The sequence below is a fragment of the Oratosquilla oratoria genome, chromosome 12, assembly GCF_046742065.1.
Source record: "Oratosquilla oratoria isolate Oo_2021 chromosome 12, ASM4674206v1, whole genome shotgun sequence".
NCBI classification, from domain to species: domain Eukaryota; kingdom Metazoa; phylum Arthropoda; class Malacostraca; order Stomatopoda; family Squillidae; genus Oratosquilla; species Oratosquilla oratoria.
The window spans coordinates 60,192,831-60,207,145 of record NC_134788.1 but is presented as its reverse complement, the minus strand read 5'-3'; the positions used below and the strand labels follow the sequence as shown (position 1 = coordinate 60,207,145).

At 37.6% G+C, this 14,315-nt stretch overlaps 1 protein-coding gene across 1 annotated transcript; it reads right to left on the bottom strand.

Annotated features, from left to right (window-relative positions):
- Positions 1-2,139: 2,139 nt before the first annotated feature.
- On the bottom strand, positions 2,140-10,840 carry LOC143030813 (uncharacterized). The gene is made up of 2 exons (XM_076194031.1): positions 10,619-10,840; positions 2,140-4,431 (listed from the first exon to the last, which is right to left on the bottom strand). Exon 2 carries the CDS (start codon positions 3,894-3,896, stop codon positions 2,853-2,855), a length of 1,044 nt encoding a protein of 347 aa, XP_076050146.1. The 5' UTR covers positions 3,897-4,431; positions 10,619-10,840; the 3' UTR covers positions 2,140-2,852.
- Between the last annotated feature and the right edge of the window lie 3,475 nt (positions 10,841-14,315).

The following is a 14,315-nucleotide window of genomic DNA, read 5'->3' as shown; positions in this document are numbered from 1 at the left end:
CAATCTTCTTCTATTTTCACCCTCTTGAGTAATTTGGCATCAGTAAAAAAGTTCATGTAACAATTTACTCCTTCATCCATAATTTATACATTTGGCAAATATTATAGGAGCCAAAACAGAACCTTGTGCAATGCCACTTTTTACATCTTCCCAATTCGAATTTTTGTCTATAAGTACCACTCTCATTTTTCTCCCAATTAAGAAATCCTTCACCCATTCCAACAGTTTGCCTTGAATTCCTATTTTTTCAATTTTATTAACTTTTTGTGTGGTACCTTATCAAATGTTTTCTGCAAGTCCAAGAAGGCGCAGTCTGCCCATCCATCTCTTTCTTGTATTATCTCAATTAGTCTCAAGTAAAAACAGATTAGATTTGTGTTGCACGATCTTCCACTTCTAAAACCAAATGGTTTGGGATTTATTATTTTGTTTTCTTCCAAGTGTTTGGTCCATCTGCTCCTGATAATATTTTCGCATATTTTTGCTACTGTACTTGTGAGGGACACCGGTCTAAAGTTTGTTGGATCTTCTCTATTTCCTCCTTTATGTATTGGTACTAAGTTTGCATCTTTCCAATCTTGTGACTCCTTTCTCCCTTTTAGTGAGAATTCTATTATCTTGTGTAGTTTATCTGACAGTTCATCTATACACACTTTCAGTATCCAATTTGCAATTCCATCTGGTCCGTGCAACTTTCTGACATCTAGGCTTTCTATTTGGTCTCTTATTTCCCTTTATGTTATTTCCATTTCCTTCATCAAGGGTGAACTTTCTAGTTGTCCATCCTCCCAGGGTTGTGTGAGCTCTCAATTGTAAAAACAGACCTGAAATGTCTGATCATAATTTCTGCCATATTTGTGTCATCTATGTATTCTTTATCTCCACATAATTTTACTACATCATGTTTATCCTTTAGTTTGTCATTTATATATCTGTAAGAGATTTTTTGGTTGATCCTTACATTTGTCTATGATATCCCTTTCATATCTTCTTTTTTCTTTTCTATGTATGTTTACATATACATTTCTAATTTTTTTATATGTTTGTCATTTAGACGTTTTCTTTTCTTTTTTTCCAGGTTTTAGCCTCACTACATATTTTGTTGAACCAACATTTTATATACCAGGTAGATCTTTTTTGCTTCTTTTTTCGTACATATTTGTTAGTTCTTTCTTTGTACTTTTCTTTAAATATGTTCCATTTTTCTTCCACATTTGTTCCCTCTTTAGAGAACCTATCCCAATTTGCATTTTGGAAAAAAAATTCTTAGTTTTACAAAGTCCGTTTTGTTGTACATGAATTGTCCTTCTCTATGTTTATCATTTCTATTTTGTTTTGTTCTTTTAATTCAAACTCTATTAGTATATGGTCACTTTTTCCAATTGGTATTTTATACTCCATTCTGTTCACAATATCTGGTTCAGAAGTTAATATTAGGTCTAGTTTTGATGGTTCCTCATTGTTTTTATATCTAGTATTTTCCTTGACCCATTGTGGTCATATCTAGTAGAATGTTGCTCCGAAGTTCATCTCCCCCTTTAACTATACTGTACTACACACTCTGAGCTCACCGTCAAAGAAGCTCTAAAGTATATTGCCTGAGGTTCACATGTAGAAAGATATGATATATGCAGAAATACCAATCAACAACTACATTTGATACTAGAGGCCATGGAGGCATCATGATACATGTCAGAAATGATCTGACACAAAAATTCTCATAACAAAGATCATCACATGGAAATGACTGCCCTCCACCAAATGCTTGTATATATAGATCAATTGTGAACTGATATCCATCGCAAAATGATCCCGTAAACTTCACCAAAGCAGCAAATTCAACAGAACAAGAAGACATTACAACTCGACCTAGCAAAGAGGTTCTGTCTCAGGAGTTGAGATAGAAGAACAAGTACATGCACAACTACTACTAAACACCACGAACAAGCTATTCTTGGCACAAATAATAACTTAAAAAATAAATGGTCGGCAAACAAATTTGATTTATTCTTTGTCAAGAATGAACAATTCATCATATGACATCTGATACCACTCTTGGAAAGACTTAATTGAAATGTGGGAGTTGTGTCTCAAAGGATAAAATAAATACTGCTGAATATATTACCATAGATATAATTTACAGTAAGACAGACTACAATTAACAGTGGCATATACTCCAGGCAACTTTACACAACACTAAAGTAAATATAACTGTATCCGTCATGACATGCAGATACCTATATCCACCAGTTACACCATTCTCTAATATTCTTCATATTTTCTTTTTAATTACACAAACATTTGTGCACTTAATGGAACTCATTAGAAACTTTGATTACATACAAGATAAAAGCAATTATGAAATGGGCCAATCAAAGGTCATTCAAATAGCTGCACAATTGCAACTCACATTTACAACTGACAATACGCGTATGTGACAATTCATCAACCAAACAAGTCTATAATGGTCAACCATTACTTAATAGCTGAAAGTAGCATCATACAGAGAAGTTAAATCACTCAAATCAAACTGAAAAGGCCCCTCACCAGTGTGGGTCCTCACGCAATACATGAGATCAACTTTTTTGCGAGGAAGTGTGAGTTACTATGTGACACTTGAAATAATTCCTTCATAAATAAGAAAAAAAAAAAAAAGTTAGGCTAACAAATTGGATTTATTTTTCGTCAACAATGAAAAATTCATCATATGACATCTGACATCACTCTAAGTTTATTTCTTTTTTTTTTATAAAGTTGCATCCCAAGTGTCAAATTTAAAGGGTTTCTCTGCAGTGTGGGTCATCACATGTTGTCTGAGACTACTCTTTCCTTAGAAAACTGCATCACAAAGATCACATTGGAAAGTCTTTTCTACAGTGTGTCCTCATATGTCGTTTGAGATTACTCTTTAGTGAGAAAGCTGTATCACACAGGTCACACTTGAAAGGCCTCTCTCCAGTGTGGGTCATCTTGTGATTATCAAGGTGACTCTTCCCTGAGAAAGCTGCATTGCACAGGTCACACTTGAAAGGTTTCTCTCCGGTGTGGGTCATCAGGTGATAGTTGAGAGCACTCTTTCCTGAGAAAGCTGCATCGCACAAGCCACATTTCAAAGGCTTATCTCCAGAGTGGGTTGTCATGTGATATTTGAGATTGCTCTTTTGTGAGAAAGCTGCATCACACAGGTCACATTGGAAAGGCTTCTCTCCAGTGTGGGTCATGATGTGATATTTGAGATGACTCTTTCGTGAGAAAATTGCATCACACAAGTTACATTGGAAAGGCTTTTCTCCAGCATGGTTCATTATATGTTGTTTGAGATTGCTCTTTTGTGAAAATGCTGCATTACACAGGTCACATTGGAAAGGCTTCTCTCCAGTGTGGGTCAGTGTGTGTTTTTTAAGACGGCTCTTTATTGAGAAAGCTGCATTACACAGGTCACATTGGAAAGGCTTCTCTCCAGTGTGGGTCATCACATGGCATTTGAGAGCGCCCTTTGCTGAGAAAGCTGCATTACACAGGTCACATTGGAAAGGCTTCTCTCCAGTGTGGGTCATCACGTGATATTTGAGAGCACTCTTTCCTGAGAAAGTTGCATTGCACATGTCGCACTGAAAAGGCTTCTCTCCAGTGTGGGTCATCATGTGATATCTAAGACCAGGCATTCCTGAGAAAGCTGCATCACACAGGTCACACTTGAAAGGCTTCTCTCCAGTGTGGGTCATCTTGTGATACTTGACAGCTGTCATTCTAGGGAAAGTTGCATCACACAGGTCACACTTGAAAGGCTTCTCTCTAGTATGGGTCATCACATGTTGTTTGAGATTACTCTTTTGTGAGAAAACTGCATCACACAAGTCACATTGGAAAGGCTTTTCTCCAGTGTGGGACATCATGTGATATTTAAGAACAGTCTTTCCTGAAAAAGCTGCATCACACAGTTCCCACTGGAAGTGTTTCTCTCCAGTGGGACATCAGGTAATATTTGAGATGACTCTTTCATCAGAAAGTTGCATCACACAGGTCACATGAAAGGGCCTCTCTCTGGTATGGGTTCATGTCATTTGAAATTACCCTTTCCTGAGAAAGCTGCATCACACAGGTCACATTAGAAAGGTTTCTTTCCAGTGTGGGTCATCAAGTGATATTTGAGATGACTCTTTTGTGAGAAAGGTGCATCACAAAGGTTACATTAGAAAGGATTATCTACGGTGTGGGACATCACGTCATTTAAGATTACTCTTTCCTGAGAAAGCTGCATCACACAAGTCACATTGGAAAGATTTCTCTACAGTGCAGGTCATGTGATATTTTTGATGACTCGTGAGATAGGTGTGCCATAGATGCCACAACAGATCCTCTTTATTATGTATCAGATATATGTAATCTTTACATACCTTTTCAAAGGAAATGTTGATATTTACCCTCAACCTGAAAGAAATTATAAAATAAGTTCAACATCTAACTTTTTGAAAGCATGTAATATGAGTAACACGAGCGTATGCAAATACGCCAGAGAGAAAATACAAAATTGGGACATAGATAATAACAAGCAATCTCCCCACATGAGTGAGTTTACAACATCACAAAAAGAAATATCAGAACATCTATCAAAACTAGACGTCAGAAAATCACATGGCCCAGATGGTATTGCAAATTGGATTCTAAAGGAGTGCAAAGAAGAACTAACGGACAAAATACACATCATTATACATAGCTCACTCAAAGAAGGAAAGATACCTAATGACTGGAAAAATGCTAACATTGTACCAATATATATAGGAAGAAACAAGGAAGAACCCACCAACTATAGGCCAGTATCACAAACAAGCACTATAGCCAAAATTTATGAGAAAATCATCAAAAATAGATGGGTAAAACATCTGGAAGACGACACATTAAACCCAAGACAATTCGGGTTCAGACAAGGAAGATCATGCACCACAAACTTGATATGCTTCTACTCAAGGCTAATAGACATAGTGCAAGAAAGAAATGGTTGGGCTGATTGTGCATTCCTAGACCTGCAAAAAGCCTTTGACAAAGTACCACACAGAAAATTACTAAAAAAAAACTGGAACACATAGGAGGAATACAAGGGAACCTACTAAAATGGATGGAGGACTTCCTGACTGGTAGAAAGATGAGAGTAGTGCTCAGAGAAAAATATTCAGATTGGAAAGAGGTGGTCAGTGGAGTACCGCAAGGATCTGTACTGGCACCAACAATGTTTGCTATCTATATGAATGACGTGGAGGAGGATGTGAAATGTTACATGAGCTTCTTTGCTGATGATGCCAAACTGTTAAGGAAAGTAGAAACTGATAAGGCCTGTGAAGCACTGCAAGAAGACTTGAATAGTATATGGAACTGGAGTAAAAAACGGAAAGTGGACTTTAATACTAAGAAGTGTAGCATAATGGAGTTTGGAAAAAGCAAAAACAGAATATCAGGAAAATATACAATTGGAACCAAGGAAGTAAAGTAGGATCCGAAAAAGATTTGGGAGTAATCATCACGAATGACTTATCCTATGATAAACAGATTAACAAAATTGTCGGGGAGACTTACAACTTGCTAAGATCAATAAAAGTGGCATTTGCATACTTGGACGAAGACATTATAAAAAAATATTGGTTACATTGATAAGGCCTAGACTAGAGTATGCGGCAACATTGTGGTCCCCCAGTACCAAAAATAATATAAAGAAAATAGAAAGAATTCAAAGAGCAGCTACAAAAATGGCACCTGCACTTGCAAACCTATCATACGAGGAGAGATTGGCTAAACTGGAGTTACCGACACTGGAGTAAAGAAGAGAGAGAGCTAACCTACTAAACATCTACAGAATCATAAAAGGCACAGAGGCACTTGATAGAGAGGACTTACTTAACTGGGACAAGAGAAACACAAGAGGACATGGAAAGAAAATAAAAAAACATAGCTATAGAAAACTGAAGAAAAACAGTTTTCCACATAGAGTTTTGGACACTTGGATCAAACTGGATAATGAAATAGTATGCGCAAAAACCATTCATGAGTTTAAAAGCAAACTAGACACTGCGAGATACAATGGCGGGACACCACAAGCATAGCTCCTCTTCCTGCAAAATACAACTAGGTAAATACAACTAGGTAAATACAGTGGGGCATTAACCAAAATGTAGTAGGGGAAGGGAACAAACAACTCGCATCAAAGAAGCTTAAAAAAAAAAAAATGGAAGATTGAATGTATGCTAAAATTGGTGGAGTTGGAAAGAAATTTAAAAAAAAAATAGAGACTGGGAAAGTAAAACTTTATCAGGAATTAATAAGGAGTGGCTGAATAAACACTGCACAGAGATAGAGCCCCCCCCCCAAAAAAAAAGAGATCAGTATATACAACAGCATGGTTGGAAATATGAAATTATTGTTATAATTTTTGTACAAGATCACTACACACACACACACCAATCAATGATGTCATAAATCAATGTTTGAGAAATTGACTAAAATCTTATATTGATTTCTACAGCAAATCACTTGTTTTCCATGGGAGGGGGGGGGGGGTTGAATAAAATTCCTTGTGTGAAAAGTAAATTACTTTAAGTCAATATATTCTAACCTGTCCGTATCTAAACCTAGGTTAGGTTAGATTCGCCTCTACCTTCAAGGATGATACATGGTAAGAGTATATTGTTGTTATAATTATTCAGTGGAAATAACCACTTCAAGTATTTATCTCCTCTGGCAATGTTACTTATAAACGTATTTGGCAATATCATAAGGTCTGGGAGTTTTACAACCAGTACCCTAAGATTTAGGTCTTTTAATGTGTGTGGATGTGGAATAGATGAAGATGGATGTGTTGGCATTGAGTGAAACTAAGTTGAAAGGGAGGGGCAAGTTTGAGTTTGGGAGTGTAGTTGGGAGGCTGTCAGGAGTGAAGAGAGGACAAGGGAGAGAAGGGGTGGCTATACTAATAAATGAAGAGATAGGTAAATGTGTGGTGGAGTGGAAGGAGGTTTCTTCAAGGTTAATGTGGATGAAGGTGAAACTGGGGAGATGTGGATTTTTGTAAATGCATATGTGTCTGATAGTGAGAAGAGTGTAGGGGAAAGGGAGGCTTTTTGGATAGATTTAAATGAGTGCATATAGGGTTTAGGGAGAAATGTCAATGTAGTGATATTGAGAGACCTTAATGGTAGGGTAGGAAATGAACCAATAGATGGGGAGGTTGGGAAGTGTGGAGTTCCAGGAAAAAATCATAGTGGAGAGATGATGATGGAGATGTGTCTAGAGAGATGATGATAACAAATACAGTGTTTAGGAAAAGAGTTAAGGATAAGTAAGTACACATGGGAGAGGGTGGTGGCTGGAAGGGTGGTAGATAAGGTGTTAATGGACTATAAAGTGGTATCCTGAAGTACAGTAGGAAGAGTGAAGGATGTACATATTCTAAGGGGAGAGAGTGGGGAATATCAGAACATATTTTGGTGGAAGGTAAGTTGAAAGTGGAGGATACATGGAAAAAGATGAAAAGGATAGTAGGTAGGGAGGTGCTTAAAGTGAACTCCTTAAATGAGGAAGAAAAGGAAAAGGAGCCAAACTGCAGCAAATATCCCTGGCCACTGGCTCTACACAGGTGGCACCTATTCCCAGGAGGGGGTTCAGTCACCTGGGAAGTTGCAGTGGGAGGTACTAAGAAAATGACAGTGATGAGTAAGGAAAATGGAGGAGAAATAAGGAAAGGTGTGGTGAAGGCAGTTGTTAAGATGATGAGAGCAGGTAAAGCACCTGAGTTGGATGGGTGTCATGCAGAATGGAAAAAAAAAAAAATTGTGGACTGAATGGTGAGGTAATGTTTGTTTAAAAAAGGGTAGAGTGCTGGAGGACTGGAGGAGTATCTGTGTAGTTCCACTTTGCAAGAGAAAAGGGGACAAGTGTGAGTGTAGTAGTTTCAGAGGGATAAGTTTAGGTGTAGTTGGGAAGGCTTATGGGAGGGTATTGATTGAGAGGATTAGGGGAGGAACAGAGGGAATTGGTGAGAAACACTGAGAGTTTAGGACAGGTGGGGGTTGCGTGGCTCAGATTTTTGTGGTAAGACAGATATGTGAGAAAGCTTTAGGAAAAGGCATGGATGTTTTTTGGGCCTTTATGGATTTCGAAAAGGCTTATGACAGGGTAGACAGGAAGGCACTGTAGGAGGTATTGCAGATATATAGAATATGAGGAAAGCTGTTAAGAGAAGTCAAGAGTTTTTATGAGAGTAGGCCTGTGGTAGAATCAGAAATGGAGTGAGTGGTTTGAGGTAAAGGTGGGACTTCACCAGGGGATACTTCACCAGGGGATACATCATGTTGCCTTGGCTGTTTAATTCATACATGGATGGGGTTGTGTGAGAGGTAAATGCAAGGGTAATGGGCTGGGGGTTGGAGACGGTTAAAGAAAATGGATAAAAGCGAGAGATAAGCCAATTGTTTTTTGTTAATGACACTGTGCTTGTGGCAGGATCAGAGGAGTGATTGAGGATGTTAGTGACAGAATTTGTGAAGGTGTACAAAAGAAGGAAGTTGAAGATAAATGTGGGTAAAAGTAAGGTGATGAGATGTACAAGGGGAAAAAGTGGTAGCAGACTAGAAATGTGTATTAAGGGAAAGAGACTGGAGGAAGTGGATATTTTTAGAGGTGTGGAAAAGAGAGTGGAGATGGAGGTAGAATGTAGACTAAAAGAAGCAAGTAACTGCCTTGGGGGATTAAAAAGTGTAATGAGAAATAGACATTTGAGAATGGATGTTAAGAGGAAGAGAGAAGGTGTTGGAATGTGTTTGAGATGAGATGCCTGAGAAGTGGTATGTTAGTAGTTACTAGACTGGAGAGAGAAATGAGGTGAGGAGGAGAACATGGGTGGAAAGGCAGTTGGGAGATAGGGTTGATAAAAGAGTATGGGGATGGTTTGGACACATGGAAAGAACGAGTGAAGGAAGATTATTAAAAGAGGTGTGGAAAGCAGAGGTGGAAAGAGTGAACAGGAGGGGGCGATGCATGAAAGGGAGTGGGTGGGTGGGGTGAGGGAGTATGTGTGATAAATTGATGCAGCCCGAAGCAATTCCTACCCGTCTTCTCTTTTTCTGCATGAGGGGGAGAGGGGGGTCACTGATTAAATGAAGTAGCCTTACTGTGGATGTGCTGTGTCTTGCAACACTGCTTCTGACCCAGGGCAGTGGGCAAGATGCAGGGATGACCTGTCATCCAGGAGCCAAGATAAGGGGGAGGGAGGGGGGTGAATGGGAGTGGAGTGTGGGGATGGAATGGGTGGGAGTGGATTTTATGCATTTGTTTTTTTGGCTACCTCTCTTGTAAGGGGGGAAAAGGCTTTTGTATATGAATATACTCATAAATTAACATAATATTTAATTTTCTAGGTGACTGGTAATGTGAAAATTAATAGAGCATTAAGATACAAGAGTGGATGAATAAACACTGCAAAGAGAAACCACAAAAAAAATGATAATAATAAATAAATAAATAGAAATAATCAGCGTATGATGAAAGATACAATAGCAGAGATAACTGGAAATATAAAATATTTGTACAATTTCTTAACCCCCTCAACTCCGATGACAAGATGTCTTGTCATTTGGTCAAATAAAACAAAAAATCATAATAAAACAACAAAATGTTTGATGATCAAACAGCACCAGAAAAATATGACGTCATCAGTCCTCCTCTTCGAGGAGGACTGACGACGTCATATTTTTCTGGTGCTGTTTGATCATCAAACATTTTGTTGTTTTATTATGATTTTTTGTTTTATTTGACCAAATGACAAGACATCTTGTCATCGGAGTTGAAGGGGTTAAGAGACACCCAATAATCAAGGATATCAGATATCAACGTTTGTGTGACTACTGCATTCCTTTATTGGTGTTTGTTCATTAGGAATGCTTCTCCCATCACCACAGAATTGGTGGATAAAAGAGTGAATTTTGGCAGAAATAGGATCAGAAGCCCATAAATAAAACTACAATATGTTTTTATGTCTATCATCTTCAGAGTAAGGAAAAAAAATGTAGTCAAACTCACCTCACCTCTCTCTTCCTACAGTTAGGTTAGGTTAAACACCCCTTTCCCCCTCCCGTTCTATCAACTACAAAAAAACAAGGCATATGGTGGGAGTAGTTTGCTGAGTTATGATTATTCAGAAACAGACACTTCACATTAATTAAAATCAATATTATTATTATTATTGTGAAAACTTTTTAGTGCCCATGCCAATCTTACTAAAAAATTCACAAAGACAACAAAAGCCCATTATTTGGTTAAAGTATAGTGAATGTTGCTGCCCATGGAACCTGCTGATATAAAAAAGTAAATTACTTATTGATATTTTGTGAGGCAGTGGTTCCTCTTGTGAGAAATTTCACTGCATGTACTTGAAATATTCCAGTCCCAAATAATATATGATCAACATGTAACCCACATCCTTTGCATCAAAAAGATTTTGCTGAGAATATAGTAGTCATAGAAACACATTCCCTAATTTGTGGCTTTGTATATATGCCATTGTCTTTGCATACCTAACATGTGAGAATGTAAACAATAATTAAGCATTTTGACAAAACTTGATTCTGCTTACCAAATTGGCAGTCCCCATATACGATTAGAAATAACATAAAACCAGGCAACATAAGTAATCGGCAGATAAGGAAAATAACCTCTACCACACAATAAATACATGTACACGAATGACGAGTGCCCATAATAACACTTGCTTGTTACATCGATGACTTGTGTGCCTCTAAATTCCATGCCACTTCTGGACCTCACAAGTGTTCCAGGAATCCCAAAGATTCTTTCAAGTCTGTACTTAGTAACCGCTCATACTAAAAAGTACTTATTTGTATTCAGTTAACAATAAGTGAACTTAGGGAGTAAATACAAAGAAAAAAATCCTTGTTACAATATCATAATCACTACACATTGTATTGAGAAATTATGCAGTGGGTTTCTATTGGGTTTTCGTACCGCGGAAGACAATGAGGCAGTCCGCCAAGAATGTAAACTAAAAGGATATACTGGATATACACATTACCTTGTGCCATTAACTTCATACTTATTTCTTTTATAAGCTTCAGAAGCTGGTTGTTTTTCATTGGAACTATTAGGCTTACTATATATCAAATTCAGTAACAAGGATTTTATTCCGTTCCTACTTCAATGCGTATATATTCACCATAATTTTGTCACAGATTCATAACATTTGCACTTCTAGCTTTTGTAACATAGTAATATCTTCCACTGCATTCCCTATGTTTTTTATATCAACTTATAACCTTCAATGTTGTATTCTGTAAGTTCTCTTTCAAACCTACAATGCTTTGGGCACACATCCTGTAAAACAAGCATTTAGCCTCATTACTAAAAAATCGTATTCAACTTATTTACGTTATGTAGCCTACTCTATGCTGGACCCGATTTATTATTGAATGTGATGCATAATTTACTGAGCAGTGAGAGTATTTTGCTTCTGGAGTTATCCCAAGTACCTGCTTCAGGGATCTCCTCTGTTCACACAAAAATTTCCTGGGTTCTTCTCACTCTCTCCATGTTTCTTTCCTATTTGCCTCCCTTCTTTGCTCAAATCGTGTGAGATGGTCATCTTTAATACTTAAGCAAGGTTTACATGCTACGATAAATTGTAGCGATTTATTGTAATGAAAAGGTTGTTACAATTTGTCATTACGTGTAAACAGAAGATCGTATGACGTCAGTCCTCGCTTCGCTCGCGAGCGAAGCGAGGAATGACGTCATATTTTTCTGGTGTTTGATCAAACATTTTGGTGTTTTATGATTTTTTGTTTTATTTGACCAAATGACAAAGAATCTTGTCATCGGAGTTTAATGGGTTAATCCTCCTTGGATACACACCACACGGTCCCTATGCTAAATTTCCTACCGTCTAACTTCTAACACAATTTCCTCTCGGCGTCTCCTGCCTTCGTTTCACTCACGCACATATGCACACACCCGGGGCCCTTGTTACACTGTGGAACCCACACTGACGCGCGGGCATTCCCGCCTCTGGAAATCACCATCTCCGGGCGCCCTTTCCCTGCCACATTCACTATATCCACACCGCACATACAAAGAGAGCTAGTAAACAGTGACTACTCCTCTCCACTCGTACTTTAAACTGATAAGGTATGGTTACACTAGTCAACGGATAGGAATTTGGGTTGGAATCCAAGCCTTGGGACTCCCAATACCATACCCTTATAGTCCACACCTTAGAAGAGATCTGAAGGAAAGAAAATGAAGATAGAAGTTAATAGTGTTCATATTTACAACGCATTTAAAATATGTATTATCACAGCCTGCGCCCGTTGTATGTGAATTGAGGTACAAAGGGAATAAGAGAGAATCTTCTTTCATACGCATAATCTTTTAATAACCCTCGGGCTTGGTGTATGGTATATGTAAATACCATTCATAATCAAATGTTTGCATTTATAATCAATAGATTACATTGACAATCATTCCATTACAATCAATGATTAAATACATTTCAATGTCAATTTTTTTTCTACCATGATTCAGTACTCCACGCAACCGATTTAGCCTTGACATGACTACATACCATGATTAGTTTCGCCGCCATGGCTCATCATGGATTCGCTCCTTACAATCTCCATCCATACATGGTCTGACAAACCAAATATACGATATTAATTATGTGACTTCTACATTTGACTTACTATTGCATATTCAAACACATTACAGAAACATTCTCACTTAATGGTCACCAAAAGGGGTTCCCTTGGCTATTTGCTCAACACACGTTTTCTCCACATGATAGACAGTCACTAAAGGGAACGCTCAGAAGTGGTCTACTACTGACGTCTCTACCCAGTGCATTCAGAGGGTAACAATTCCACTACTACAATAACCCATACATGTCTTCTTCGGTTCACAGTTTACAGTACACAAAATTTTATTGGCTCACATACAGTATACCTTCACCATACAGTAATACTTTCTTTCGCACTCATTAACACCACAATAGCACTAATTTCTATCGCGGAACAATACAACGGGAGCGTAAATTAATTGATTAAATTTCTTCATAACAATACCATTATCATCTAACATAATTTCACAACACAATTTTATTATACATAATGAACCAATGTAATGACTCAGTTCCAACCATGTACACTTCCAATATTATATTCCATATGTCGTAAAGTACATACTTAAATCAAAACATTATGCGCCGTGAGCTGCAGTTAGCCTGAATCATGTAATTTACATGTATAATAGACCAATACAATATGACAATTCCAGACATCAGGCAATTGGCACTCACAGTATATACAACTCTTTCCTCCAGAGTCGGTAACTCCAGTTTAGCCAATCTCTTCTCATATGACAAGTTTGCAAGTGCAGGTACCATTTTTGTTGCTGGTCTCTGGATTCTTTCTACTTTCTTTATATTCTTTTTGGTACTGGATGACCACAATGTCGCCGCATGTTCTAGTCTAGGCCTTTTCAGTGTGACTAATATTTTTTTTTAATAATTTCTTCGTCCAAATATGTAAATGCCACTTTTATTGATCTTAACAAGTTGTAGGATTCTCCAACAATTTTGTTTATCTGTTTGTTATAGGACAAGTCGTTTGAGATAATATACACCTAACTCTTTTTTGGATCTCTCCTTCTTTACCTCCTTAGTTCCAATTTTATATTGTCCTGATATTCTGTTTTTGCTTTTTTCCAAACGCCATTATGTTACACTTGTTAATATTGAAGTCCACTTCCCATTTCTGACTCCAATTCCTACCTTATTCAGGTCTTCCTGCAGTGATTCATAACCCTTTTCAGTTTTTAATTTCCTTAACAGTTTTGCGTCGTCTTCAAAGAAGCTCGTGTAACATTTCACATCACCATCCATGTCATTCACATAAACAGAAAACATTATTGGAGCTAATTAGGATCCTTGCGGTACTCCACTGATCACCTCTTTCCAGTCTGAATATTTTTCTCTGAGCACTACTCTCATCTTTCTACCAATCAGGAAGTCTTCCATCCATTTTAGTAGGTTCTCTTGTAACCCTCCTGTAGGTTCCATTCTTTTTATATAATTTTTGTGTGGTACTTTGTCAATAGCTTTTTGTAAGTCTAGGAAGGCACAATCAGCCCATCCATTCCTTTCTTGCACCATGTCTATTAATCTTGAGTAGAAACATATCAAGTTTGTAGTACATGATCTTCCTTGTCTGAGCCCAAATTGTCTTGGGTTTATTATACTGCTGTCTTCCAGGTGTTTCACCCAT